The sequence below is a fragment of the Vipera ursinii genome, assembly GCF_947247035.1.
Source record: "Vipera ursinii genome assembly, chromosome: 10".
NCBI lineage: Eukaryota > Metazoa > Chordata > Lepidosauria > Squamata > Viperidae > Vipera > Vipera ursinii.
Genome location: NC_139520.1, coordinates 8,197,191 through 8,213,209, shown reverse-complemented (window position 1 = coordinate 8,213,209; position 16,019 = coordinate 8,197,191). Strand labels below are relative to the sequence as shown.

The window sequence follows — 16,019 nt, the reverse complement described above, 5'->3', positions numbered from 1 at the left end:
ATTGAATGAATGAAAAAATAAAACTAAAATAAAATAACAATAATAAAATGATAACATAAATAACATAAAGCAATGGGACAATAAAGTTCGCTCAGTACCAGATTGGCACATCAGTCATGTGTTTCAGTACAATATTTAGGTCTTGTCCAATGAACAAATAAAGTGCCCTAGTGAGATTTATAAAGCCAAATGGAGGCACCATAATCCATGAATATCAGGGCCTGTATGCACAGCACTAATTGGGGGGGGGGGCTAGAAAAGTGTCCCATTCTTATACACTTGTATGGTTTAGCTTTCTAAAGAGGCTTCTCCCCGTCCATGTTAAAGAACAATAATGCAAGGTTGCCACACCTGATCCTCAGGCTCAAATCTTGTTTTGCTGTGATGTACAAACATTGTTCATCCTGCTTCTCCTCTTTCTCTGGGGTTTTCACCGCAACCTTCACTGTCACTGCAGAGCTGGGAGGAGGTAGGCAGTTGGGGGGTATCCGGATCTCTCTTTGTATGGTGTTGATAGATTGTTGCTGCACACATTCATCCCACTGAGGCCAGCAGAACCCTGTAAAGGCAGTTTTCCATCCAAATGATTTGCACATTCTCATCTACCTCAGAACCAGGATAAATGTGATGGTCCTTCATTATCTCAGGGTTGAAGTCATTTGTTCCGTTGTAGAATCCAATCTGAGTCGCTCACTGGGACCAGATTGGATCCTGAAACATTATCTCGGGCACCTTTATTTGCCCTCATTTATTCTGTGTTTGAAAAAGATAGAATTTGCCCAACGCAGTTGTGATGGAATGTGCACCTGTAGAAGCAGAGGGGGAGTCTTTTGACAACACAAAGCTGTTTTTCAGAAGGAGACCGGGATTAAGACACTGTGCAACCCAGATCCGGGTGAGGAAGGAGGGAAGAGATTCAGGGTAATCACACCCTAGAATCTCCTAGGATGTATTTAGCAGTTTAGAATCTTATAGTCAGGCAAGATTCTGTCCACTAGGTGTAAACCAATAAAGGATTGGATGTGATTGGATCTCGCTGTCTCGGGCCTGACACTATTAAGAGATGGACAAGGCCAGATGAAGGCCGCTTGATGCTCTAAGCACAGCCCAACAATGGTGTCTCTTGGCCATCCTTTACTTAATAGACAAGACATTAAGACTTGATAACTGCTAAAAAGTCTTGTGTGGCAGCAAAAGAGTTAAGGAGGTGATAGCTAATGGGAAAAAACTCTCGGGTACCCCCTTACTTTGATTCCCTAAACATGGGCTTATCTTGTTCTAAAGGTGCTTTTTCAAGAGGCAACTGGATTTTCTTGTTTTTCTTTGTTTCGCTTCTCATCCAAGAAGCTTCTTCAGCTCTGGATGGTGGGATCCTCATCTTCAAAGAAAAACAAGAAAGTCCAATTGCCTCTTAAAAAAGCAACTTTGGGACAACCATGACCTGGATAACTGAGAATCTCCATAGACATGGGCTTATCTTGTTCAGGGCTGGAGAAGGATGGATTTCTCCTTTCAAGATTCAGAACCTTCTACCTGCAAAAATCGTAAAGCATCACACCACTATTCCCCTTCCCAAAGCTTTATGCTCAGCTCATTACAGATCTCCACTTTCCTGGCTCTTCTTCAGATATTTGCAACTGTAATAGTTTATGAGAAAGACCTTGAAAAATCACCGCAAAATGATGCTGCCCAGGGGATAGTTAGATAAGAGAGGGTGCAGCCTACAGCTGCATAATGGGTGGAGAAAGAGGGCCAGAAAGGCTCTCCCTGACTTCTCAGGTTTGTAAAAGAGATGGTGTGAAATTTATACATTCAAACTGGCAAGACTGATGTCTGTCTTCACAGGCAGATCAGCAGGAAACACAATCAGCCGAGCTCATGCTATTTTTTTGTGAGGCTACATTAACGGAATCTTGCCTGAGAAATGAGACAAGGAAACCCACTGAGACACATACACTTACCACAAGACCAAGTGTACATTGAATTGTTGCTGTGTGTCTCAGGCCAACCCAAGATAACTGTCGCAAAGACACCAGCATGGCGGCTGGGTGAAATGTATATCCTATTTTTCCCCTTGTCATCCTGAAGCAATGGAAATGTGAAGGATTAGGCACAAATATATCCCCGCAAAGTATTTTATCAGTGGCAGTAAACAGGCACTTCCAAGCCTCTTTGCTTAAAAGGCATAACTGAATAACATAATTAAATAGCATAACTTTATGAATAATATAACTTCTTTTGCAGCCCGGATTGAACTGTCTTTATGAGAAAAAGTGACTAACAAATTCTTCTTCCACCTGTTGGCTATAAGTATCTAATATTCCATTATTTTCCCATGATGTCTCACAGGGGAATAAGTGTGGATAAATTTTCTAAATAAACCAATGGAGGACTGCATATCTGATTTAAATCACTAGAAGGATTTAGATTCATCACTCAATTTTTAAAAAATTGTGCGTGTCTAGAAATTAGCTCAATAGATCAACGCGATTTGTGCATGGGTCTCCAATCTTGGCAACTTGAAGACTTGTGGACTTGTTCTCCCCTTTAAGAAGTTAGAGCACGCTGGCTGAGGAATTCTGGGAGTAGATGTCCACACATCTTAAAGTTGTCAAGGTTGAGAAACATTGAGTTAGAGAGGCAACAGTTGCAATATTACATTGTTCACTGCACGATTAATCTGTCTTAATATGACACACAAATGGCATCAGTGAAACATTGCTAAGACAGATTTCTCAGCTGTCTGTCCCCTCTATGCACTATTTTATCCACTTTGTTTTCTCCCACATTTTTCCAATACTCACAAGTCTTCTTTTCCCACTTGTGCTGGATTGCTCTTCATTCGCCAGAGGATCTGTTTAGTGCCAAGAACACAGTAGAAAATTTAAATGTCACCAGTCAAGATAGACTTGAATTTCTCTCTGTAAAGCATGGAAGTTTCTCCTCTGCTGAACTCAGCCTTTTTTTTAATATGAAAAATGGTTTCTAAAAAGACTGGTTTTGGATAAGTTAAAAAGGAACAGAGGTTTCAGTCAGAAAGTTTTGCAGTTGCTAAATCTGGACTTCTTCTGCCCTGAACATTTTTGTCACTAGTCTTGGGGGCACAGAACAGTATAAAGTAAAGGTAAAGGTTCCCCCACACATGCGTGTTAGTCGTTTCCAACTCTAGGGGCCGATGCTCATCTCCGTTTCAAAGCCGAAGAGCCAGTGCTTGTCCGAGGACGTCTCCGTGATCATGTGGTCGGCATGACTAGATGCCAAAGGCGCACGGAACGCTGTTACCTTCCCACCATAGTGGTCCCTATTTTTCTACTTGCATTTTTACGTGCTTTCGAACTGCTAGGTTGGCAGAAGCTGGGACGAGTAACAGGCGCTCACTCTGTTACGCGGCACTCAGGATTCGACCCACCAAACTGCCGACCTTCTGATTGACAAAGCTCAGCGTCTTAACCCACTGAGCCACTGCGTCCCTAACTACAGAACAGTATATATAAATGCAATCTACCCACTCGTTGATCCTGAAAGTTTGCATTTCTTTGTTAAATAGTTTATCCTAGGATCCCATCTAGCCTTCTGAGCTTTATCTACCGGAATCTGTAATGCAGGGGTCCCCAAACCATGGTCCATGGACCAGTGCCGGGCTGCGGCATGCCAGCAACCCGTCCGCATAAACAAGCAAAGCCCCATCCGCGGGATGCAGGCAGCACACAAAACCATGCCCCCTCCAGTCTGCAAAAAAAACCTCTCTCCACAGAACCGGTCCCTGGTGCCCAAAAGGTTGGGGACCTCTGGTGTAATGTGTAACATTCTAGTAGTTCCCTGAGGATGGGCTCCAGCACAAATCTGAAAACTTGGAAGCCCAAATCTCTGGTCCTAGTGACCGACCCAGATTTGATCTTGCAACATTATCCTGGGACATGTTGCAGGATAATGTTTGCCTTTATTCATGAGTTTTATCCTATCCAGTTTCCACATCATACAATCAAGGTCCCATGATTACCTTTTTTATGAGAACTGTTAGACACTGTGACACTTCCGACATCAACACTCATGTTTGAGAAGGCGTTCATCACCAATACTTTGATCAGAAAAGTACCTGAGAAGAGCACATAGCAATACAAAAAAACAAAAAACAATGAAACAGATTCACAGTTAAAAACGAATGTCAATGCTGCAAACATTGACATGTTTTTGCACTGACAATATAAGAGACAGCCTGTTATTTTAATTGCTTCATTTGGGAGGGAGGAATCACCCTGAAGTTGTGATAAGATTGCAAAAGCCCGCGTACAGAATGGGAAGTGAAACCTCATATGTAAATCTAATTGGATAATGTGATTTATGATGTGTAGATAAGGGCAGGGATTGTGTGTGTGTTATGATGGGTTTGGGCGGAGGAGATTTCAGATTCTGGCATCCCTCCATGAGTGCTGATGTTTCGTTTCATTACTAAGACTTTTTAGATAAATAATATGCCTGCAATTTGTTTGATTTGTCTCATTCATCGGAACCATGACAACAAATCTTGAATGTTTAAAGGTGAGCTTGACTGAGTAGAAGGTCTTGGTGTTTCAGAGATCTAGAGAGGATGAATGGCAGAGATCATGTCAAGGGAAGTTTAGTCTGATGAATGAAAAGTTTAATCTGACTAAAAAAGCTTGAGATTGTGGTATGGCTTGGAAGAACTCAAATGAACGAACTTTTCATCCCCAATACAGATGATTTGACAACCGAGAAGCTTGCATGTTTTGGGCAAGCTACCCCTTTTTCTCCTGTCATTACTGAATTTCTGACATTTTCTGCTGCTTCTTTCCAATGCCATCTGAGGTCCCAAAAGTGCTTTTTTCAAAAGGCAACTGGACTTCCTTTGGTTTTCCTTGAAGATATTTCACTGGAAATATCAGAAGCGAAACGTCTTCAAGGAAAAACAAAGTCCACTTGCCTTTTGAAAAAGCATCCTTGGGACAACCATGTCCTGGACGAATGAGAATCTCCATAGACAGTTCCATCTCAGGGTTCAGCAATCAACAACAAAAAGAGGAGCCTTAAAAAAGCTCAAAACATTAGTCTTTGGCAATGTCCAAGTATACGCCTTGGTGGTTTGCCAACAATGCCAAGCCAGGGGTCTATATTTTCCTAAAAGTAAATTGGCAAAATGCTATGTCCAATGGAAACCGATGTAAGTGTCAAGTATCCGATGTCTGGGCTTTTCAAGTGACTCTGAGGCATTGTTTACCTTAAAAGTCCTTTATTAGCCTAATACACCGGCAAATGCTTGCTCGAAGGAAGCTGGAATCTGAAATCTCCACCCCTTGCACAATATATTAAAACACAATTCTCCACCTTTCTAATTTTGTCATTAATCATATTCTCCAATTAATTTAAAGAATCAGTTTCCCTTCCGTTAGAAAACCCGCCAAGGTCTTATCTTCTTTAGTTAGAGATGGCCTTGAAGCTGCAATCCTACTCGTCCCCCCTCCCAACCTTAAACTAAATCTCTTAAAGCAATACACAAGTTTAACATATGGAATGGATACTTCTTCATCTCTTGTCAAGCAAGAACATTCGACGTTAGCAGCGTTGACAGTAAGATTTTCATATTTTGATTAAGATAAGATTAGGTTTGCTTCCCTTTTTAACACTGACCTTCACTTACTCCGTTTCACCTTTGTATATATTAGTTACAGGGTTGGGTTTAGGAATGGAGACACCTAGGTTGGTCTTCATTCGTGAAATCCCCTCACTGACTGTGCTAGACCCAAAGTTCAGAGAGAAAAACTGGGAGAAGTGTGTTTGGTGCCTTGGACAAAGACTTGGATGAAAGACAGCATGTAAACCAGCTAGATAGAATTAGAATCTTAGCATTGCAATACCTTCAGAATTCATTGGGATTGTATAAATTTCAGACTTTCCTTCAACAAAATCCTTCAGGTGGGAAAAAGTTTCATTCATCCCGGTCACTTCAAATCTCACTTTTTCAGGGGCGCCACGACGTACAGAGACTTTGATTTCCAGGTCTTCTCCTAATTCCAAGGAGTCGGAAGTTAACATAGCTTGGAGACCGGAAATCGGTTCCACTAAATGGACAGTCAGGATTTCTGTGACCTCTGAATCTGTGGTGTTGCTGGTGGCAACTATTTCAAGGGAATGCGCTCCAGGGCCAATCAGCCGTTGAGGCACCCCGTCCAAGGTTATATTATGAGGGGCCGTTCCTATTTTTGTGCTGGTCTCCAACACAGTCTTGTTATCACTTAATATAGTGTAGGTCACTCCAGTCCCTGCAAAACAGAACAAAACAAAAATTCCAGAATGGCTCAAAAGTGGTGTCAATTATAACAAAGTCTCTATGCCTTCATTATTACAAATGTATTTGTTTCTTTAGCGTATTTGTCCTGTATTTGTTATGCACATAGACAAATACTATGCAACAAACATTAAATAAACACATGCACTTGGATGGAAGGTCAGACAATAGCTGTGCTGGCTGAAGATAAAGGGAATTGCAACATACCTAGAGGCCTCTGTTTTAGAAAAACAGCTTTACTACGTAAGATAGTGATTCTAACATCCCTTAGAGAATGCAACCTTTTTCAATGAGTGTATGGTTTATTTTTTCCCCCGCCCCACTTTCCCCCCTTTTGTTATGCTGTATGTTTCAGTTGTAAACCTGACAATAGGGTCTCAAGGTAGACAGATTCAGTTCCAGTGACAATGAGTGTGCAATTGGAAGATCTGAAAGATCAAGCTAGGGACAGATCATCATAGTTAAAATTGATCTATGCAGTTGCTAAGAATTGAAAACAATTTGATGGCGCACAATCAACCAAGTAGCTGTTAAGTCCTGCTTCCAAAAGACACTTTGAAATGCGCAGGATGCAAATGTAGCACCTGCTTGCAACTCTTTAAAGCAACCACATCTTTTCTGTTTTTCTGGCACCCACCAACCACCTTGCTAATGAAAGCTAAGAAAGCATTCTAGTCATCATTATGTAAGCCTTTTTCTCTCTTTTCTTTTTTCCTTTTTAATTAACTATTTGCCTACCTTCCTGCAGAAAGCTGATACATACACAAACACACACACACATACACACACACACCTTCTATATTTGTCATGAGATCTTTTTTTAAAAAAAATCTTCATAAGAAAGGTTGTTGCCAGTGGCCAAAACCCCAAAATGGCTGTTCCTCCTTCCGGTCTATGAACAAACTTGATTAGCCATTTACTCTCCTGCTTTAAGACTGTGTTCCTGGAGACAATCTGCCCAATGTTCCCTATTGGTAGAGTTGGCCCTGATTTCAGAATTTTACACTTTTCTTTCAAGATGGTTTTGTTTACAGAAAAGATCTGGATGCTTTAAGGAATCGTTCAGATTAGCAAAGTTCCACTTTGTGCACAGGGGAAAGTATATTCTTTGAACGGCTGCTGGAAGAGAGAAAGTGCACTAACCTCCATCAAGTTCTACTTGAATCCATAAGGTTTCCTCATAAAGGGTCCTGCAATAAGAGCTGTTCCCCACTTCATATTTGCTGAAGCACCCGGTCACCGTGACCTTATCCATTTTATCTCGAACCGTGATGAGTTTTTGAGCAGTCACATGCCACTCGCTGGTCGTGCACTCCACAAAAACGGTGAATTCGCCTGGCACTGTATAGCAGTGAGTCACATTGCTGTGCAAGCTGTGAACGCAAACCAGGACAAATTATCAGCAGATCTGTCAAGTCCCAAACCGAGAATAACACTTGGTAATGCTTCCAACTTGAAATCTTTATTGATTCACACCCATAAACAAAATCTTGGCAGACTGAGGACTCTCCTATTTGCATCTACAAAATAAATCTGGGAACTACTAGAGACAGGCTGTCTTTACCTTCTTTCTCTCACCCGTAACATCCAGACTGGATTGCCTCTTGGCCCTCTGGAATAAGCAGGTATATACATAGAATGAAGGCTATTGCTAAGCATATTGATTTGTGCTTTAAATTGTAAGCCGCCCTGAGTCTTCGGAGAAGGGCGGGATATAAATGGGATTAAAATAAATAATTCACCCATCCCTCTTGGGAAGCCACCTCCCTGCTACATTCCATCCCAAGATCATCAGATCTACAGCAAGGCATTGAAAACTGGAAGATGTTGGTTCTAGGTCCAACTTGGCCAAGCATCCCTTCTTAGGGGACATTACATTTAGGGATAGAGGTAGGGGTCAAAAAGGTTAAGACAGTGGCTGTGACCATGTAATCAAAGCTCTGTCCTTTTTTTACATGGCACATGGTGGTGCCTTGGTGGGGAAGATGGGGATGGTTGTCTAAACGCATCCAAAGATTGACAGTTTGGCAAAACGTGATCTTTAATCTCACTGACTCTTAGATGCAACTACAGTCCCTTGAAAGTCTCTTCCTCATTTCCTCCCCAAGCTTCCTCTGACCTTGGAGGGTAGTAGGGGTCCACCGTGCTTCCATCTCCAGTGCTAATTAAGCAGGAGAGGTTTCCAGAGTATGGGGAGAGCAGCCATTTCAAGGAGATGGTGACATTTTCCAATACAAACACGGTCTCTGTCACCGCCAAGCTCAAGCCTGTAAAAGAGTAGAGAGAATTCCATCCCCTTTTGCATCCAGGGGCAACTCAGAGCCTTCTCACATCTTCATTTCACAAACAGATAAACTATCCTCTATAAAAATGACAACCATTTTAATCTTCAGTATGGAACCTGGGAAACAAAAGCTAACATTATCAACACAATACTCTCGTACTGAAGCTCCGGCACCTTTACAGACCTCGGTGTTAAGACCAAGCTGGTGAGCAAAACGGTAAAAATATAATATAATGTTAAATAGAAAATTATAACAGCAAAATGATTAATTTTAATATGAATGTATTGTAATACTAGCTTTTGGTATAGATTCCAATAATATGAGTATTATATAAAGGTGTTCTCATCTCACTCAGGATTTGTTTACTTATGATCACAGACCAGGCAGAAATAAAATATAAATCCTACATTGTGAAATGCACAATTAACGTTTTCAGCTAACTACCTGGAATTGTTTCCAGCTCAGAATCAAGGTCAGAGAAGAACTAGATTTGTTGGTGTTTGTTTTATTAAGTGTGTTTGTCACCCATCTTGCCACAAGGGCTGCAGAGATTTATGGCAAAGCGATTGGTTTCGTTGTAGCTTCGGAGTCTAGTTAAGGTGATTTTGAAAAAATAAAATAAAATCCAACTTCACCATTAAAAATAATCCCCAGCTAGGAATGCAGCATTTGCAAGAATCTAAATGATTCTGCAAACTATTGTAGGCTGGCAGCAAGCTGATAAGTCTCTAAATTTCAGACACCACGTTGTTGTTGCTTGGAAAAAAAAACAGAGTACAGGTTGACAATTTTAAAACAGGGTTTCTACACAAGTGTCACTAACCAATCTTGGCCTCCCTGGACTGTGTGTAGAAATGGTGACTGCTTACCTTCCATGCAATGGTATTGGACAGAGAGGTAGCTTCCCAAACCTGGGCAAGGCTCTCCGAAAAAGGTTCCATCCGCTGCAACTTGGCATGCTTGGAGCCCGAGACATTGCCCTACAAGATTAAAATGACCACTTGAGTTTTGGTTTCAGCTGATTTCAGTTCCTCATTTTTGTAGATAGATGGATGAATACGTAGATAAATGATTGGATGGATGGATGGATGGATAGATAGATAGATAGATAGATAGATAGATAGATAGATAGATAATGGATGGATAGATAGATAGATAGATAGATGATGGATGGATAGATAGATAATAGATAGATAGATAGATAGATAGATAGATAGATAGATAGATAGATACATAGATAGATAGATACATAGATAGATACGGTAGATACGGTAGATAGATAGATAGATAGATAGATAGACAGACAGACAGACAGACAGATAGATAGATAGATAGATAGATAGATAGATAGATAGATACAGTAGATACGGTAGATAGATAGATAGATAGATAGATAGATAGATAGATAGATAGATAGATAGATAGATAGATGATGGATGGATAGATAGATAGATGATGGATGGATGGATAGATGGATAGATAGATAGATAGATAGATAGATAGATAGATAGATAGATAGATAGATAGATAACGGATGGATGGATAGATAGAAAGATATATCGATCTTTGTGAAATGTGTGAAAGACCTTGCCAGACTGGTCCAACAGCCACTATCAAGGGAAAAGTCAGATGGGAGACAGTATAATCTGCAGCTGAATAGTGGGCAGGGCAAGAGATTTGGAAGGGACCCTCTCTAGTTTTTTGGGGGTGGGGGTGGGAATGGGACAGAATTGTACTTTCAGACTTGGCAAGATTCTGTCCATATAGCTTTATAACAAAGTAGAAGTAGCCCATCTGGTTGTGATTTCTGTCTGGATTGCCCCTGGAGGCTCTATCCAAGAAGCTAAGCGGAATTGGATTTGTTAGCATCTGCATATGGTGAGAGACCATTAGGAAATGCTTGGGCTGTAGGCTAAGCCAGGCAGCTGCAAAAACATCCAGGCTGAAGATGAAGGAATTTCCCTATTGCTGTCAATAAACCTGCATGGACATGTTCATGTAGTCACAGTAAGTCAAACTTGACTCAAGGTAGTCTGCACTATTGCCTTTTGAGGCTTCCAGAGTGAGGGCCACCTAGGATGGACTTTGCAATAATTGCCATATGGTTTTTGAGGCTTACCTGCAACTTCATCCTTCACACTAATCCAACTGCACTCTTCTTCGTCCTCAAACTGCAGGGGAGTCTCAAGGACGCAGTAGTGCGGAGTTTTCCGCCCGTAGAAACTCTCTCCGATCTGGATGACTTGTCCTGACCCGCACTGCACGGTGGCATTGGAGTTGTCACAAGCAATGCTGTGGCCTGATTCTGGACAGTAAGGACAATAGTGAAGGCTCCCTTCAAAGTCTCTTTTATCTTCTTAATTCAGCTTCTCTAACGAGGTGCTCTCCAGACACATTGGACTTGGATATGTGAATTTTTAAAGACAGCCAAAGACAAACTACCTGAGAATTGTGGGAGCTGAATTCCAGAACATCTGGTGAGATAATCCGGGAAAGCTTTCCTTAACTGCTCCAAAAGGGAGCAACGGACAGGGCTACTGAGGAGCTAGAAGATACCAACTCTGCATCAGTTTTCTGCTGTTTGGTGGCACAGATTCCCACAGCTCATGGCTAATTAAAAGACCGAGGCCAAAAATGTTGTGAACCCCCATTCCCAGCAACCCAGCATAGCCTTAACAAGCATAAAGGTAAAGGTAAAGGTTCCCCCGCAGATGCGTGCTAGTCGTTTCTGACTCTAGGGGCCGGTGCTCATCTCCGTTTCAAAGCCGAAGAGCCAGCGCTTGTCCGAGGACGTCTCCGTGGTCATGTGGCCGGCATGACTAGACGCCAAAGGCGCACGGAACGCTGTTACCTTCCCACCGGAGTGGTCCCTATTTTTCTACTTGCATTTTTATGTGCTTTCGAACTGCTAGGTTGGCAGAAGCTGGGACGAGTAACAAGCGCTCACTCTGTTACGCGGCACTCGGGATTCGACCCGCCAAACTGCTGACCATCTGATCGACAAGCTCAGTGTCCTAACCCACTGAGCCACCGCGTCCCTTTAACAAGCATGGATGTCGGTAAAGGAGGCTGGGAATTGTCAGAGAGGCTGAAGCTGTTGCAGTCTTGAATGAATGATTAACTTCATTACAAACCAGAGGTCCATCAAGGAAATCAAAATAGAAACAATAAAATGAAGTCCCCAACCCCCGGGGCACAAACTGGTACTTGTCCATGGCCTGCAAGCTGGAGGTGAACAGTGGGCAAGTGAGCAAAACTGACACCATTCCTCCACTCCACCCCGACACATGGAAAAATTGTCTTGCACGAAACTGGGGGCCACTACTGTAAAACGAAATACGAACAATACAACCCTCTAATAATCTACACAATCTAACAAGTATTCAGTTGCCATAGGCAAAACGCAGCTTCCGTAGGTTGCAAATGCAAATTTAGTGGCAGATTTGCATGGCTTTAGAATCTTTGTCTGCCAGGAGTTTTACCTAACATCCAACCTGTTGCCTAATGAGGGGGTGTTAGAAGCTTGATATGAGTACCGTTATACATTAAAAGGGAGCAAGATGGGGGTTTGTGATTGAATGCTCTCAGACTGGCACTGGCCATTGATGTAGGCAGAAATCAGCAGCTTCTCATTTGCCTTTTTTGCTCACTTTTCTAAAACTTAGAAATCCAAAGAAATAAAACCTAAAACTTAGAAATCCAAAGAAATAAAACCAAAACCTTAGAAATCAAAAGCAGGCCAATATAATCCAGGTCAGCATTTCTCAACCTTGTTAACTTGTCAGTTTTCTCAACCGTGTCAACTTGAAGACGGGTGGACTTCAGCTCTCAGAATTCCCCAGCCAGCAGAGCTGGGGGAATTCTGGGAGTTGGAAGTCCACCCATCTTTATGTTGACAAAGTTGAGAAACACTGGTCTAGGCCAGGGGTAAGCACCCTTGGCTCTTTTAATGACTTGTGGACTTCAAGTCCCAGAATTCCTGAGCCAGCCATGCTGAGGGGAAAGGGAGAGGTTTCCAAGCTGAGCCATGCTGGCTCAGGAATTCTGGGAGTTGAAGTCCACGAGTCATAAAAGAGCCAAGGTGGCCTACCCCTGGCCTAGGCTGCTTTATGACTCGTGGACTTCAACTCCCAGAATTCCTGAGCCAGCCATGCTGAGGGGAAAGGGAGAGGTTTCCAGGCTGAGCCATTCTGGCTCAGGAATTCTGGGAGTTGAAGTCCACGTGTCATAAAAGAGCCAAGGTTGCCTACCCCTGGTCTAGACAGTTATCTCTATGTATTTGACAGGCATGGGTGTGGGTTTAGTTTCTTACCAAATTCACAAATAAAGTCAAACTCCTGGCTACAGTTCTCAGTTACTCCCCACTGGTACTCAGCATTCTTCAGGATATAGCCACAGGATGATGCAAAGATCAAGGGCGGATCTTGGGACCACTTGCTGTAGGTGATGTTCGAAGTATCTAGCCAAATCATGGATCCTGCATGGAAGGAAATTGATATAGCGTACAGATGCGCCACAAAATATTTTACGGCTACAAAGAGAAGTGTCCATCAAGATCTCCTTCCTTGGCCAGCAATAGCACAGTGAAGGTGGACACATAATCCTTTCAGCCAGACAATCTCTCAAGTTATCCCCCAGAAAGTAGAGGGTGAACTGATAGCAAGCAAGCTAGTGTTGATCCCCTGGCTCCATGGCAAAGTATACTCATTGGATTCCTGTTATATGCCACGCTACCTTTTCAATAAGAGAATTTAGCGAGATACTCTTCTATCAAGCTTTTAATCATTCATTGACTGCAATTGTCATTTAAATATTTTAAACTTGGTGTTTTTGCTTTTAAACTGATGAGCCACCTTAGGTGCTTGTGTAAGCAGAGAGGTGGCTCTTGCTGCATTCTGTCAATCAGAAGATCCCCAGTAAATTTCTTCAAGGGCCATGCCTTGTCCTGCATTCTGGCCCCCCATCAATTGGTCATCTGAGAATATTTAAGAAGTCCATAGGCATGGACAGAGGCTGGTGACTACTTTCTCCCCTACTCCTTACAGCTGATATTTAAGCCTGCGGTTTATATGGCACATACAAATACAATTTATTGAGAATTGGCGTTCTATCAACAAGGGAGGGAGGGAGGGAGGGAGGGAGGGAGGGAGGGAGGGAGGGAGGAAGGAAGGAAAGAAGGAAGGAAGGAAGGAAGGAAGGAAGGAAGGAAGGAAAAGATAGAGAAGGAAGAGAGGAAGGAAGGAAGGAAAAGATAGAGAAGGAAGAGAGGAAGGAAGGAAGGAAGGAAGGAAGGAAGGAAGGAAGGAAGGAAGGAAGGAAGGAAGGAAGGAAGGAATAGAAGGAAGAGAGGAAGGAAGGAAGGAAGGAAGGAAGGAAGGAAAAGATAGAGAAGGAAGAGAGGAAGAGGAAGGAAGGAAGGAAGGAAGGAAGGAAGGAAGGAAGGAAGGAAGGAAGGAAGGAAGGAAGGAAGGAAGGAAGGAAGGAGAAAGCAGTGGCAAACTACTTCTGTAGTGTTGCCAAGAAAATTACCTAGATATGTTCATAAATGCATCAGAAGCTGAGCTTCTCATTCCCTTTACAATTTACCCCTCACTTTTGTATCTAGGATTCTAACCACAACTTGCTGCACACACCATTGTCCTCGATTTTTCTTACCTTCATTGGTTTCGTTTGACGAGGCATAGGTTATACCAATCCACCACTCCTTGTCCTCCGAGATATGTTCCTCCAAGAACGTCTGAGTATCTTCATTCCCAATAAAGGCCAAATGGCCACCTCCTCTCTCACACCAGCTCTGAGCACTTGTGAACGTGCGTTGGAGTCTCACGAATTCATAGCACGAGTGATTGAAAGCCACTTGATACTTTGAGCAAGGGATCTCTTCTGCCAGGGATAAGTCCTCTCCTGTAGACCAGGAAACTAGGAGTATAAAAATTATACTAAGAAAATGCATGTCTGGATCAACGATTTCAGCTCCTACACTGAGAGAGACAGAGAACCCATCACCAATTCTCTACACTTTCTGACTTGGTTTTGTAAACCTATTTCTCTTTTCTACCTCTTCTCCTATTGCCTGCAACAGCCTACTAAACCTCTTGCTTCCAATTTAAAAAAAGAAGAAGAAGAAGCAGCTTCTTTGAATGATTATTTTTAAAAAAGCACAAACTGGTGCTATTGATGTACCAATGGATTTGAAAAAGGCCATTGTGCAAATGTCTGTTACAAATCAAGAAGAATAAACAGCAAGCCTTAATGGATAAATTTCCATGTGAGCCGAGAAGATTACATTGATAAATAAGCACATAAGCCGTATGGCAACCACAGATAAAAGACACAGTAAAAGGGACTATTGTATTTTTAGATGCTGGGCATTTTATTCCAAAATAAGAATTTTAAAACCTAGTACATTGATGTTGACTATGTTGACTATGTGAGGGATATATGTAACAATTTCAGCAATCCTTAAAAATTGTGAACAAAGAAGGTATGTGGAAATTAGATGTATATCCATAGAAAGAAAAAGTACCCATCCAATTTCTGGAGAGTTTAGGAATAAGAAGAAACCTTCATTCCCCACTTCCTTGCATCTCTTCAACCAACAAATGCATGAACCAGCCTAAGAATTGCTGCGATGAAAGACATGGACAAATGAATAATAGGAGTATTATCTCAAGACTGGTTAAAAAAACCTTTCAATAAGATCTAATCCAGCGATGGCGAACCTATGACACATATCTCAAAGGGGACGACCGTGACGTTTTGGGTGACAAGACAGTTTTCAAGCAAATCTTCTGGTCTCCTTCTCTGATTCTGTCATCATCTTATTGCCCTGCTCCAGGAAAACTACATCCTAGCTTGCCTATGGCCCTTTTCTGACATGTGCAGAACAGGACTAAACTTGTATACCTCTAAGTTCAGATGCTGAAGAACCAAGCTTTAGAGACTTCTTTGCAGGGAGAGTTTCTGGGCAAAAGGTGAATCTGATCTTAGCAAACCAAAGCTGTTTTGCTTGGGTTGTGCACAGTGGTGGGATTCAGCCAGTTCGCACCACTTCGGCGGAAACAGTAGCTATTTTTTTGTTGTCCAGGCCCAGAATGTACTTCCGGCAGCGGCATCCACACAGAAAACCGGTTGTTCACATATTTGAATCCCATCACTGGTTTGTGCATGGTGGGTAGAGAGTAGGGGCCTTGGATTGGCTATATAAAGCTCCTGGAGAAAGGTATTTGCTTTCTGGAACAATTTGAAGATAGACCTCTTCTGTGGTAGTATTTATTTATTTGCAATGATCTTTGATCGGATACTGAATCCCACATTGTTTACTTGAGGACGACCTATAGACAGGTCCTCAAGTATGACCTGTGACATATATAGGTTCATTGAAGACCTGTACGCTGCATGGGTCAGAAAGAAGGCTGAGGAAATATCTA

The 16,019-nt window shown here is 42.2% G+C and overlaps 1 protein-coding gene across 1 annotated transcript in view; it reads right to left on the bottom strand.

Moving 5' to 3' along the window:
- Nucleotides 1-14,794, bottom strand: part of PKD1L3 (polycystin 1 like 3, transient receptor potential channel interacting) — a gene marked incomplete at its 5' end in the record, with an annotated part of 60,153 nt that extends 45,359 nt beyond the window's left edge. Inside the window, 10 exons of the mRNA XM_083370257.1 lie at nt 352-559; nt 4,001-4,096; nt 5,874-6,278; nt 7,448-7,668; nt 8,424-8,571; nt 9,459-9,569; nt 10,709-10,894; nt 12,902-13,066; nt 14,245-14,493; nt 14,773-14,794. Of these exons, the coding sequence (XP_083226383.1) occupies nt 352-559; nt 4,001-4,096; nt 5,874-6,278; nt 7,448-7,668; nt 8,424-8,571; nt 9,459-9,569; nt 10,709-10,894; nt 12,902-13,066; nt 14,245-14,493; nt 14,773-14,794 (1,811 nt within the window). The remainder of the gene's footprint in view (nt 1-351; nt 560-4,000; nt 4,097-5,873; nt 6,279-7,447; nt 7,669-8,423; nt 8,572-9,458; nt 9,570-10,708; nt 10,895-12,901; nt 13,067-14,244; nt 14,494-14,772) is intronic.
- Nucleotides 14,795-16,019: the final 1,225 nt, after the last annotated feature.